This window comes from Ptychodera flava, chromosome 14, assembly GCF_041260155.1.
Source record: "Ptychodera flava strain L36383 chromosome 14, AS_Pfla_20210202, whole genome shotgun sequence".
NCBI classification, from domain to species: domain Eukaryota; kingdom Metazoa; phylum Hemichordata; class Enteropneusta; family Ptychoderidae; genus Ptychodera; species Ptychodera flava.
The window spans coordinates 12,481,693-12,496,068 of record NC_091941.1 but is presented as its reverse complement, the minus strand read 5'-3'; the positions used below and the strand labels follow the sequence as shown (position 1 = coordinate 12,496,068).

Here is a 14,376-nt window from a genome sequence, read left to right as displayed (position 1 = left end):
AAGACTGTTTCTGTCTTCCTAAAAGATAAACCATACACTGTCTTGCATTCCTCAGTCAAAAATAAGCTCTTGCCATGAAATAAACAGGAAAGGATTTTAAAACTACAGCCTCCATTGATGACACAATTTTGTCCAACATTTTATTTGTAAGTTCAAATCAAAAGAGAGTAGTTGTACTCACTGCCTAAGTAACTGTCTCCCTTGCCTGAAATTGACTTGACTATTTTGTGGTAGGGGAAGTTCTTCTTCGCCTTCTTCTGTTTGAGAGAGTGACAAAACTAATTAAAATGGAAGAGAGAGAGACAGAGCGAACACACCTGTGGTCATTGACCTTTGGCAAAATATTACCTTGCAGGGTTTTCACAATTAGTAATTAATGTAAGAAATCGCCCTTACCTCCGTCAAAAACTGGTTTCGTGTCTTGATTTAATTCTGTTCCAAATTTGAGTTTGTGATATTTTGACCTGAGAAAAAAGGAGACAGAATGTCAATATTACTGATCTGAAAATATACAACAGGTCTGCAGTATTTTCATCGTAGACGTGTAGAAGCTGTAAAGGAATGTGAGAAAATCAAAAAGAACAAAATATACAAAACATGTGACTTTGCTCTCTCAAAGACAAAAAAAGCAAATTTGAGATGTCTGTAAAATAAAATAATTTTGCCCATTTGTTACTTCAGGAATGCCTGATGGCAAAACATCATCTGGCTGACATTGAAATTTTAATTGCCATTTTGTAACATCACACAAGTATGTGAAAATACCTGACTGTGTACATGACTTGCCCAATAAATGCAATAACAGAAGGCCTCCGTAGGAGACCTCGCCTGTGTCACCTCTCAATGCATATTATTTGTGAAATGTAAACACCCGTATGTTTACCACTGCAGTGCACTGGGCCATGAATGTGTTTTTACAGAAACCCCTGGCTGCATAGCTGACTGACGAGATGATGTTCAGGCAGGGGTGTTTTGTGTATTGTTAATATTGCTGATTCCTGATGAGCACACCTCCATGCATAAACAGAGGTTCCATAAGTTAATCATTACTGCCGTTTTCAGACTGTTTTCTGCTTTGAAAACACTCCAGTACACTGTCATGGAAACTTGACTCATGATACTTTAATCATACACCGGGTGATGTGGTAATTAACAACACTGTGAGGTAAATGCTTAGCACTATAACCACTACGGCTGCAGCAGAGGAGATACAGTATCAGTTTCAAGCCTTTGATTCGATTAAACCATATATCACCATTAATTTATTATCAAGCAGTGGGAGTTTGTCCGATCTAACCTTACATATAGTTCCTATTAAAAGTAAACATTGGAAAGGGAGCAAAAACATTTAATATATATAATAATTTAGAAGAAAATGCATTTATTTACATTCTGGTACATTATATTTGAAATTCCAACGTAGAATAACCTAAATTGTTACAAGTCTGACATAAATAGATACCAGTACATCTGACTGTTCTGACATTGTAATGGCAAACATTTAATTAGGTAGTACCAGTAATTTGTACATCATTTATAGCGGTGTCTCATGAATCATTTTGGGATAAAAATTCACCTAGATGGAATTATCGACCTTCTGCACTCATATCACTCATTTACCTGGCCCTGTCATCTTCACCCATGGAACAGAGTGAGATGCAGCATTTTCTTTCTCTTCATGAGGTCAACACATAAAATGTACTACACAGAGTGCTATCAAGTGTTTTAGTATCTGTGAAATTTGCTAAAAAAGACCAATATTCCGGCAACTTTCTGTCCATAACAGAGTTGTCAATTCTCCTCAGGAGAAAACTGACAAATTTCACAAGTCACATAGAAATTTACAATAATGGAAAATTTTATAAATAAAGAATGTGTTACAGTGCTAGCATAAGGACAAGTACCCTATATCCCAATACATAAAATGTTCTTTTGACCAAGATCTCAAAAATTTAATCAGCTATATTTCAAATGTCATTATTGGACAACAATATTACTAGATGTCCAAGCCATTAAGGTAATGAAATATCCACTCATAATAAACCCTGCTTACAAATATTTTTTTTCGTTTATTTATCTAACATGTAACATTTATTCAGGTAGACCCTGGGACACAAAGCCCTATTCATAGTTCCCAAACCTCATTTATGAAAGCTTTTGTTATTATTTTTCCTTTTGTGTTCATGTCATTTTCAATGCTATGAAATACATGCCATATAAAATCAGTATGAAATAGCTCACCTTTCTTGTTTGAGTGCATATTCCAGCATTTTTATTCGCCGCACTAAATCTTGCTTGAGATTTTCTTGTCCTTTTCTTTCACCTTGAAGAAACGCTATTCGTGCCTGCAAATGGTAACGGTGAAAAAAGACATCAGAGTTAATTTAATAGCCAACTGGATATCATTAAAGCATTTCACATTTCAAAAGCTGGTGGATACGCTAAAATACAATTCCCCCTCTCCCCCACCAAGCTTCCTCTGCCCTGTTAAATATATTAAGAATTTTAAAAACATCATAAATTTCATTAGAAATCTATCAAAGCAAATTATACACTGTGAGACTGAACTCTATTACTGACGAAACACACAGTGAATAGTGAACACATGAAACATGCCTCTGTTGTGCGTGGCTGTTCAAAAGAAACTACGAAACGCTGACAGATACTTGAGAATGACTAAATTACCTTCTTAAAGCTTCTTTGGACAGTCTCAGAGCAGAACTATATTTATGACAAAGAATGTGTGATTTCTGCATGTCTCTTTTAAAGCTTACATATTTTGTCTGTCATTGTGTGGTGGGCTATGTGGGCTAAAAAAGAAGGACAGTGTTTATTCAAATACGTATTCTTTTTTTACTAACATCCTGGTGTGTACGTGCAGGTACTGATTATTGAGCACCGTGGAGTGATGTCTTGCAGGAACGGTTTCAGTTGTCTGATTTCACCAAGGTGAATACTGAAATTTATGAATGCCACAAAATCAAAATATCACAAGCACCGCTTGTATGTATCAAAGGACAGCACAATATGATGTAAAATTTCACAAAAAAAGTACACACATGCACTTACATGAATCAGAAGGACATGAGTGGAATGGTCCAAGTGCACAGAAAAATTGCATGAATTTATTTGTGAATGCTTTGAATGAAATGTGTGGGAGGTATGTCTATTTCAAAGACAGTCAGTCATATGTTGGTCATTACTAATGCATGCATGTAAGACATCAAATCCTAGTCATTGTATAGGTATTTACAAGGCCAACTTCAGTAATTTCTGGATGTGTTTTTTTTTCATCCAAGGATATGGTGCATTGTATTCAGCTGTTACTAAGGCTGCTGTCAATATATCAATGTCCTTACACTTTTCAGTACGCATCATATGACTCGCAATATGCCGAGAAATTTTCAATGTTCTGGCGTCAGTTCAGCAGAACTGCTTGACAGGAATTTCTTTCTGACCCTATCATAAAAATAGGAAAGAACTCCAACAATCTGCACTGAAAGGGTGTCTACATGTACAAAAAGCTATGAAGCTATTTTACTCTACATGATGATCATTTTAACAGAAGAACTGATGCCGGCCGCACAGGAGCACGTTTTGCACAAACACTTTGTTTGTAAAACAGAGCGATATGTTTAAGTCATAGCATGGAGTTAAAACCACTTGTAATCTTGCCTGCATTTTGGAATTCTGAACATTCCAGCAGTACGAACACAATAACATTCAGGAACACAATAACATTCAGCCTCTTGTATAGTGCGGTACATGTCAGCACAGGTATTGCAAAGTTGGTGTTCATTATCAGGGTCTTTACATCTGATTACCATGAGATCATTAGCAGATTCAGTTTGATTGTGTGTCCTATCTTTAATCTGTAGAATTCTTTTTTTTGAGAGTTGAAGTGATTTTACTAGGTTTCAAATACATTGTCCTTTAAATAGGCTATTAAAATTAGGTTTAAGGTAGAATGTGCCTTGGGTACAGATATTTAGACTCTCACACTTTTACAATTTTTTCTGACGTAACACTTGTGGAGTTCATTTTAAAGCTCTTGGTGTAAGAAAACTTTTCACTGGCTTAGTTTTTCAGAAACTGAAAATTTTATTTTTTTCTCCATAGAGTTAACACAGGGATGGCGGCCATTATATATTTTAAATATCGGTAAATCTTGGGTTATTTGTTTCTCTGTAGTACCAAAATTTGCAAGATGATCCTTGATTTTTATTCTTGATTTAAAAAGAGAATGGCTGAAGGTTTCATCAAGGAAAGTTTCAACTAAAGTTTAAGTCATTCACTTTTGAGGTGTATCCTACCTTAAACTACAAAGTGCCAATAGCTTCATCTCTGGGGCGCACTTTAGTGATTGGATAAAAGCATATTACCCTGATAATTAAATACAAAATATCACACCAAAATCTTTCAAAATTAATATTTCTGTCATACAGTCTACAGACGAGCCAGTTACCTATCAAATTCATTTTGACTTAATGGCATGGATCTACATCAGTGAGCTGTGTGTCACAATTCACGAGCTCGTCCAATCAGATGAGTGAATGGAACGTGAAGTGTAACAATCAGTTAAAAGCTTGCAGAACCGAATTGCTAGAATGCATTTCACAACTGTCCTACCTAGCCATGGCTGCAACACTTGAAATATCACGCAATGTGAATCATTGCAGGACCCCATGAGGGACCACATCACAATTGGAATTAATGAGTCAGGTTAAATTGGACACTAATACAGTACGGAATGTATGGACTATATTCAGTTATGATTTCAATCCCGAATGTATCGAAAAGACCTTTGATTAAAATTACCATACGTGAAGCATACCTTGGGATCACATTTAACATTTAAAACAATATTTGAAAAACATGTATTGGAAATCACAACAGGCACATACCGTGACATTGTAGAGTATGGAAATACATTTTTCTCCGTTAAAAAATCCTGATAGTATATATCACAACTAGCATTTAAATTTGTATTCAGTCTAAATTTCTAGAACCTTAAAAGCTAATATTCAAATAAATTTCACACAGATAAATAGGTATGTGGAAAAAAATGCGAACTTATTTGTCAAGCATGAGAACACATTAGCTTGACTAATTATATAATTTGACAGCAACTGGGTCAATATACAATATAAAGAGGAACAACACTAAAATGACACGCCACTTATTGCTGTGACTACAGGCCATCTGAAATATATGTCTTCAACACCAGGTCTGTTACATTCCACCACATAGAAGTCGCATGCTGTCAAAATTGCCACGGCCGGCATTGATTGACAAGATAGAACACACTCCACTTACTACTCAAGCATGTACGCACAGTGGGAATATGACACTTGAATGAATTTCCATGAATGCAATTATATCTCCTCCAACCTAAATGCAGACCGTATCAATATCAATGTGTCAAAATAGGCCTTGAGTGTAAAGTTACAATATTCAGATGAACAAGCCAACACTAAAACACATGGAAAGCTATGCCACGGGGAAGGTTAAGGCTTATGACTGATTTGACATTTAACTTAGCAGTTTTAATAAAATATTACCATATTCTAACATTCTTTCTGATATTTTCCAGTCCATATGTAAATTTACGTATGCGATAACAGGGATAGCTCCATTGTTCGGAATCATGAGGTGTCAGACACAATGCTCATTCACTTACTATCCATAAAGTACCGTGACCTGGATAGGACAAAGACTTGCGCTAGATGACTAAATTTGGCAGAGGAGGTGAAAAATAGCACATTTCAGGCCTTTGTTACCTAAAATGCACTTTCAGTGTACATAAATGGACTCGTTACAATGTAAAAGGCTAGATTGTGTATTATTCACAAGCCCAACATTAGCACAATTAGAGGGAAAGAAACCCAGAAAACATGCTGATGAATTTACCATTGCTGACAGTTGGGGCCTAGTGGAGAGCACAGTGAATATCTATTCACAACGACCAAAGTGTGTGTACCCTTGCGTTTGACATGACAGTCTGTCTCCCTTCAATGATACTGATTAGCAATAACGTGAAAATTATTCTAATATGTGTTGCATGTACGATTGTAATAACATGCAATAAAATTGTTGAATTCATTCCCACCAGATTAATATTTCATGAACAAAAACATACAATACGTCTGTTTCAGACAAGGTTAACAAAATCACCTAACCTCCTATCAATTGTGTGATTTATTTCTCTCAGCCTTTCATATTATAAACAAATACACAACAGATTGAGCAAATACATGCTGCTGTACTACTTAAAAACAACGTATTACAATTTAAAGCAGGTCACTGAACCTTCTAACACAAACATTGCACAGCATTTGGGTGAAGACAGGCGAATTTCCTACATCGTCAGCCTGGGGAATTATTCAAACATAAGACATCACAAATAACCATGGGGCAATTCTTTCTGGGAGCTAGGTCGGCTACTTAAAACAAGACAACTTCTTTCTCTCTCTTTCTCTATCTCAGCTATGTTAAGTGTCCAGCGCTCATTACGTGATTTGTGAATCAGATGAAATATATTTGGTATGTTGACCTCTTGAGTCTATGAGTTGGGAGGAGGGAAGAGATTCATCATTGTCAGGGACAGTCATGGAATGGCTATCTGATGCAACATTAATTAATATAATTAGAATTTTAGTATTTAATTTTTTATCACCATGTGTGCAGAAAATATTCTACAATAAGAGAAGTCTCAATATTCAAATTAGAGATGATCTTAATGACTTCTCTAATGTCAAAGGTCACAGGGAAAAATACATGTATATGCTGACAGTTGCCATAGTTATCTTTGAGGCCATTGCTCTATTTGGATATAGCTGCTGTTCACGAGGGACCTCACTCGAGGTTCAAAAACCTCCATTGGGTTTCAGAAGACCGAGTCAACACATGGTGTCTGCATTCAAAGCTGCTGGTGTCAAGATTGCACTGTTTTACCGTGATGTGCAAAAATCTGAGTGATAAATTTAGGAAGATTAATCCTGTACAGGAAATGAAATGCATCACCTGAAGTGTGAAAACCATCAGCAGAAATGAAATTACTCTGCCATGAAAATAAATTAGCCCTTCTTAATGAAATTGGAAGGTTTCTTTAGGGGGAGGGGGGATTAATTCCAGCTGGCTAAGGTTGGTCTTGCCTCTGGCAATTTCTCAGATAACCTTCAGCGTTTGGCAGTATGATGTATGCATTATGAACTCAGAGTTGTTTGCTGCTATCCACTCTATTTGAGCGCATGAGAGTAGATAGATATATCATGAGCTGACACGTGCAAATTGCAGAGGATGAAGTAATTACAGCCCCATGAACTCTTGCCGCAAATATTTTACTAATTACTATCGCTAGAGCCTGCGGAAGAGCCGGTGCAGTTTCCGACAGACTCAAGGTGACACCTTTGGCACGCAGGTGTCACATCAATGTGGGAGGGCTGTTGAATTATGGCTCTGGAATTAAAACTCTGCGACACTGTCCCATACATTCTGCTCTTGTTAACTCACAAACAGGTACAAAATAAGACTATATGAGATGTATCAATTGAATCTAATTCCTGTCTTCACTACAGAAACATGATATAAAACCTTGTGCTACAACCAAATGCCAGAGATAAGAGTGCCGTCTCAAATATCCTCATTCTCAAATACCTCAGAAAAACAAAGACGGAGAAAATAAAGAGAGGTCGGGTGGCCGTGTTCTGGGCACAGTACATAAATTGAACACAGGCGTCATCTAATCATAGTGTAATAACACTTGCCACACTATGCTCTCATAGAGACAAGTTTCCATTTACAACCATTTCAAATACAGTCATACAACAACCAACGTTTAACTATTGGATGATATGTTCTTTCTACATTGAACTTCACACGAATAAAGCAAGAGCACTAACAAGTTTACTGGTTTTGGTGCCTTTTCCAACTTGTTCAGTGAAAATAACGACACAGGCCTGCTGATACTCATTTGCATGAAGCCCTTGACCTACATTGTATCATATGAGCAAGGGACCTTCAAAGACTAAGTAGTCGTGCAAATACCCTTCATAATGAAATCAACACAAGTACACATAAACATAATACTGGGACAAGAGAAATTGCTGTAATAAAACAACAGATCACAATATTTGTACATGAATATGACTTTAAAATTAAAAAAAGAAATCACATTAATTTCAAGACCTACTTTACATCAAGAAAGGCTATACAAAATATCAGTTAAGCAGGCAACATAGCTATTTCAAGGCTACGATAGACACATTTCCTCCTTGTAAATATGCTGAAATATCTGTCTCCACAACACTAGAGGTTACGTGCATGTACGGTTAGTATCCCATTTTGTGTTCTGGAAGCTGGGACCTGATATGACCCCATTACAAAGTCAATCCATGGGCCCCATCACACACAAAGGTGTACACACATAGATTACACAACAAAAGGTCTCTATGAATGGTGGGTAGTGTGTCACATGCAAATTTATGCTCCTGCAGTGAATTTGCATATACTTTTTTTTCAACAAGGACAGACACAGAGCACCAGGAACTTGTATCAAATTAACAGTTGTTGTTGTAGCGACAGTAATATGTACATTACGACTGGCTGGCCGGCACCTACACTACGCAAAAGTCAGACCAGACTGATATATTAGAAATTATCTCTGATGACATATTATTATCCTGTATTAGAAATTGTAAGCTATGCCTTTGAAGCAAAGATCCCTCACATGTGTATGAATTTATTAGGAGGGGAAGAGAAACAACATGCAGGTGTTTCCAAAATTTGACAAATGAAGGAATTTGACAGCACTGTGATAGAGGACAATGTCTAATGTAGCAAAAGGTGAATATGACTCACTCACAGTACCGCAGACATAAATACAACTGCAGTCGAATGAAAAAGAAACACTTTGTTACGGTAACCATAGATAGTAGTCTTCCCCACCTCTATTGTCAATTCTGTAATGACAAAGTGTTTGAGGAAAGATCTATTAAAATCCTACACCACCAAACACGTTTCTCCCCCAAACCCACAAGTGTCTGCATCTTGCATGTGGGTGTAATTTATGAAAATAATTCAGTCAGCCATTGGTATGAGCACAGCCAAGTAGTTGCAAACCAAACACACATATCTAATGTCAGAGAGACATCACTCCAAATTCCAAACGTTCACAAAATAATACATCCTCCGCTTATCTCCTCCCTGGGTCTCATGTGTACATGACTTTACCTATCTGTGTATTCAATGAATAAATATTTATAAAATTTACCCATGCCATCCAACTTTCCTTGAGAAAAGGATAAACACATGTCTACATGTATGATTTGTATTGTGTTGTTAGATGCTTTATAACTTCATATAATTTGAAAAAAAAATTTTCATGCAATTCAACATACACGTACATGTAATATGAATCATAATGATATAAGTTGGTACAGTACACTATAATACAAAATCAGTGACATTTTGAAGTAGAAGCATACACCAAATGGGCATTTTTTCATTTTGACTTTAAAATACTAAGATACACAGTTTTTTGAACAATCAAAAAGTGTAAGGATACAACTTCAACAAAAACAAATTATTGCAGTATACTAGGGACTGACTTTGACAGACACTACCATCACTATGCGTGGTGAGATTGAGATTGTGTAATTTTGCAAAATGATGGCATTCTTTCCTTTTTCATTTCCTTGTAGCTGAGATTGTATTATCGGAATTGTTGCAATGACCAATCCTTTTGTTCAGTTTGCTGATAAACTTCAATGAAATAGTCAAACAGATGTATTTTTTGAACCCTTATAAATGGATCATATAATACGATTAAACTTGAAAGTTTCTCTGCATATATGCTGGCTTGATTTTAAATGGTGACATTTACTGAATCATTGGTCACTACTCCGAGCAGTCTCAATAACTATGGCGATAATCTTGGGATCCAAACACTGCATTGTGAGTCAGATTACAGTTGCTATGATTTCAATGCTGTTTGTAATGTTTGGTTGCAAATTGTGTAGATTTTTCTTTTGCTAAACATATTAAAACATGAACAGAAAAATCTTCATCATGACGAAAAATAATTTGTTTACAACAAGTGTTAAGAGTGTGTGACGTTTGATGATCTGTACAGTACTTGACATGAATAATAATTTGCCTCATAGCAACCACTGATAAGTCAATGCTCTGAGCGGATGGGCCCTGACATCAACTATTTGTTCACAACTATTGTACAATTCCCACGCAGGCATTCTGAGCCCTATACATCATAAGAAATAAAAAGAAATATGGAAACACATAAATCAACACAAAAAATGTTACCCGCGTGCTTTTCACAATTCTGTGATGGATTGATAGAATGATAGGTTATGCAAATTTCATTAAAAGCTACTTTAGACCAATCGGAATTTTGAGAATAGCTCACTTTGAGATCCTTCAAAAGAGCATTTTTTTTCTATGAATGGAAAAATTGTCGGTAGTAAAAGTAATTTTGCTTTTTCATCTGAGATTTCGTTGTCTCAGAGGTCAAAAATCTAACATAGTTGCATCACTTGATATGACTAGCCTACCGGTATATGAGTATAACCATACATGAAAATTATCAATCTACCAATGATTTATCACAATTTCACATTACACATGTGGTGTTCTTTTCAACGCCTGACATGCACAAAGTACTGGGGATAATTTGATAGATTAAAGTATACGTGATAACCCTCGGCCATTTCGATCTTCTCAGGTGAAAATGAGAGATTTGAACAAATCTGGCTGTTTTAACACAGCATCAAACTTGACTAGGTGCTGTGCCCTAAAGATATTTACCTCATTTTGCACCATATGCTTTTAAAAACTGCAGACAGGCACTTGCAAAGCCCCCCTGATTGAAGCATGATTGAAGTGTCGTAGAGGAATCAACATGAATTAGTTCAGCAAGATCAACACAGGAGAGCTTTGATTATAGCATAAATGATTCATAAATCTGGCTTAACTTATGATGTAATGAACTTTTCGAAGTAAGCAAGAACGTCTTGACATGAAGATGAGACTGATGAGACTAATGACAGAAGATGGCAAGACTCATCCATCTTTACAAATCTTGTTGAGTGTTTGAGTTGATACTTATCCACAGCAACATCAGTGAGATCACATGGATACCATATCTACTTCTATTAATTAATAAACAGGAAATGCCTGTAGGGATTGTACGTTCCTGGACAAAATATTATGAAACACTGCCATTCTGCAGAAAACTTTGCATGAAACACCGTCTCTCATCTTAAAATCAGACATTAAACATTGGGTGTTATTTCCCCTTTTCCCCTATGTCTGCCTGATGGTAAATGGAAGAGGCATTCTGTTACCCCTCTGCCCCCTCTAAGGAGTCTGAGTCCAGTGGAAAACTCTGGCAACATACATTGTGTACACTCCAACAAGCCTTCCTGTATGTTTGGTTTGTGTAGTTAGTTGATAAATGTCACTGACGTTCAAGAGTCATTTTTAAGCTAGTGTAGGTTCCCTCTGTATATCAAAGGAGTCATATAGAGGGACAGCAGAAATATTGACTGTAGTTCCTACACAATCTATTTTATTCCTGAACCTTAGCAAAAACACTGACCCATATATGTATCACCCACATCCACAATACTATCGTGCACAAATGCACTATGCACGTCCATGTTACCTTGGTGCAGGTAGAGAACCACAGCATGTGCTCATTGTGCACGTGGAGCATATATTCTGATTTTTAACTACATATGCTATTAAATCATCCTGCTTGAGATCCTTTTTCTGACTGGCAAGATTTTTATTTTCTGAAAAGCTTTGCTGAAAATATTAAAATAAATTTGCTGACAGCATGAAGCCTGTAATTTAGATATGTATGAATGACGGTGCATGTGGCATTGCAATTGAACCCTGAAGCTGAGATGGTAAAACACAAAGAAAACCCCAAGAATTCATGAGAGGGAGATAAACTACAACCCGGTAACTGTGCAGATACTGGTAAGCCAGTGTGCGTTGATGTAAACCCTGACGTGCTCAGTGTACATGTTTGCAAAAAATCTACTTTGACCCCTGACCTAATATCCATAGCTAAATACTTGGGTACAAGACTTACATTCAATTTAAGAACTCCACATCACTTACATTCAGTTGAACAAGCCACATGATAACATTAGTCACCAACCATAAGAACTTACTAGCATAATTTAGTACCATTTGTACTCTGACATTCATTTTACCTACAAGCACCATGCTACAGTTCAAAATTAAATTACCACGCCAATACAAAAGTACAAAGTACAGTTTCCACTGTTCACGTACATGAGATGAGCACACAGTATTTCTGTAGATGATTTTCGATTCAATCAGTTTAAATATTTCTAAACTGAATTAAAGACAAGTTCCTTCCAAAAGAAGATGGGATTTCACACTTTTAATGCTATTCATTAATTAGATGCAATTGCCAGGCTGTGCCCTGACTATCAATAACCATTATATGTAATGTGTGAATGTATTCATTTGGCCCCTGTCTTGACAATGACAGTGGTCATGAGTATTTTCATGAACACCTTTAAAGATTTATAAACAATCAAATCTTTCCGATATACAACCTTTCATTAGATCTGTTTATCAAGTAAGATAATTAGTAATCTTTCAGCGGTTCAGTATGAGTGATCTGGATCCTAAATGCACGTAACATTTACTATTTTTGATATAGGCATTAATTTAATGGGAAAGACGACAATCGGTAACTTTTTCTCTGTTTATCCATGTCATCACTATATAACAAGTTCATACTAAAGATAGTGTTACATGGTAGCATCATGATCTGTGCAATGTGCTGGTCAACACTACCTGTCAAATATTGAAGGGGCTTCATCATGCGATTAGAAAAGTCTATCAGGCAACTTGCTGATCAGTGCTACTGTAAACTCACTTTCTAATACCCATTCATCCTCAGGGCAAGAATGTATCATAATACACATTTTAAACTGTCTTGATCAAAAGTAATTTTGATGTGTACCTTTATTTTGTACTTTTTCCAATGTGTTTCTACCATACCAGAGTCATCTATCATTAAAACGTAATTTACGAAAGTGTCAGAGACTATCTTTATACTTTTCACGAGGTAAACATAATTTGGTATTCTTGATCTTTGTATATAGTCATCAATTTCAAACTGTCTCGATACTTTGAAATCCTACCTTAAATATGGGGAAAGGGGCATAATCTCCCCTTCTTAGGGGCCGTGGATAATTAAACACGCGCACGGCAAACGTAACTTCCGCGTTTAGGTGGGGAGGGGGTTTGGCTGTATTTCGATTACCGTGCGCAAAAATCACACTACATGTTTTCATATCAACATCTCGCCCCACGTTTTACTGTATCGCAAAATATTGCGCTATACTGTTTGGCGTGCACCAGTTGTGGATTTGGTTGAGCATTTCTGTCTGTTGGTTCTCCACTAGGTCACTGGATGCTTTATGTTGTGGGTTGAACCTGAATGAAAACACTGTATATTCTTAACCACATAATTACCGATTGTTATATGGGTATGATACAGAATGAGGCTAGGTTGGATTATCGCACTTCCAAACTTTCTTTTAGGAGGGGGCGGGAGGGGGGTTGAGACCAAATGCACTTAGTTTCGTTTACCGTGCGCATGCTTTAATTAACCACGGCCCCCTAGGGCATCCATAATGAAACACCATATATGCTTATTATTTCAGTGAAATAAACATTTATTCCTCAAATCCTACCCTATTTCACTTTTGACAAACTACTGAAAATATTGTAAACCTTTATAGATATCAACATTCTATGAGTGTATGTACAGGGGGTACACCACATGGATAGATTGTGCATTTTATACTGATATTGAATTTTATGCTTTATCCCATATCCTGCGTCATTCATAAAACCAGTGAGGCATAACAGGTCCCATATGTTGCATGTTGACAAAAACTTGAATATTTGAAGGCCCGCAAATACTTTATAAGCTGTAAATATGATTTTTACGGACCAAAGCTGCTACAGCATAGATTTGGCTCATTATACCACTTTTCACTGACTCAGCACATGGGGAAGTGATACTGCCTAGCAAGATTTGGGGTATTCAAATGATGCTGTATAAATATTTTACAAACTGACGGAAATCCTTTCATCTATTGAATAGGTTTGAAAGGTCAATCAATCACTGTCATAAATGGCATTTCATTCTAAACGCTCTCAAAAATAAGATATATCTTTCCTAGGTAAATTTCTGAAGGACGTTTGTCATGTCTTTTGATGAGCAATCAAACTGTTCACATAGACCTTGATAATTGGGAGTAACCTAGCTCGCACAATGACAGACCCTTGGGCTGACCTGTTTGC

The 14,376-nt window shown here is 36.5% G+C and overlaps 1 protein-coding gene across 2 annotated transcripts in view; it reads right to left on the bottom strand.

Moving 5' to 3' along the window:
* LOC139149393 (striatin-3-like) overlaps nt 1–14,376 on the bottom strand; it is a 39,925-nt gene that overhangs the window by 24,549 nt on the left and 1,000 nt on the right. For both annotated transcript variants that reach the window (XM_070721125.1, XM_070721126.1), the window contains exons 2-4: nt 2,242–2,345; nt 397–464; nt 182–257 (exon numbers count right to left, since the gene is read on the bottom strand). In XM_070721125.1, the coding sequence (XP_070577226.1) occupies nt 182–257; nt 397–464; nt 2,242–2,345 (248 nt within the window). The remainder of the gene's footprint in view (nt 1–181; nt 258–396; nt 465–2,241; nt 2,346–14,376) is intronic.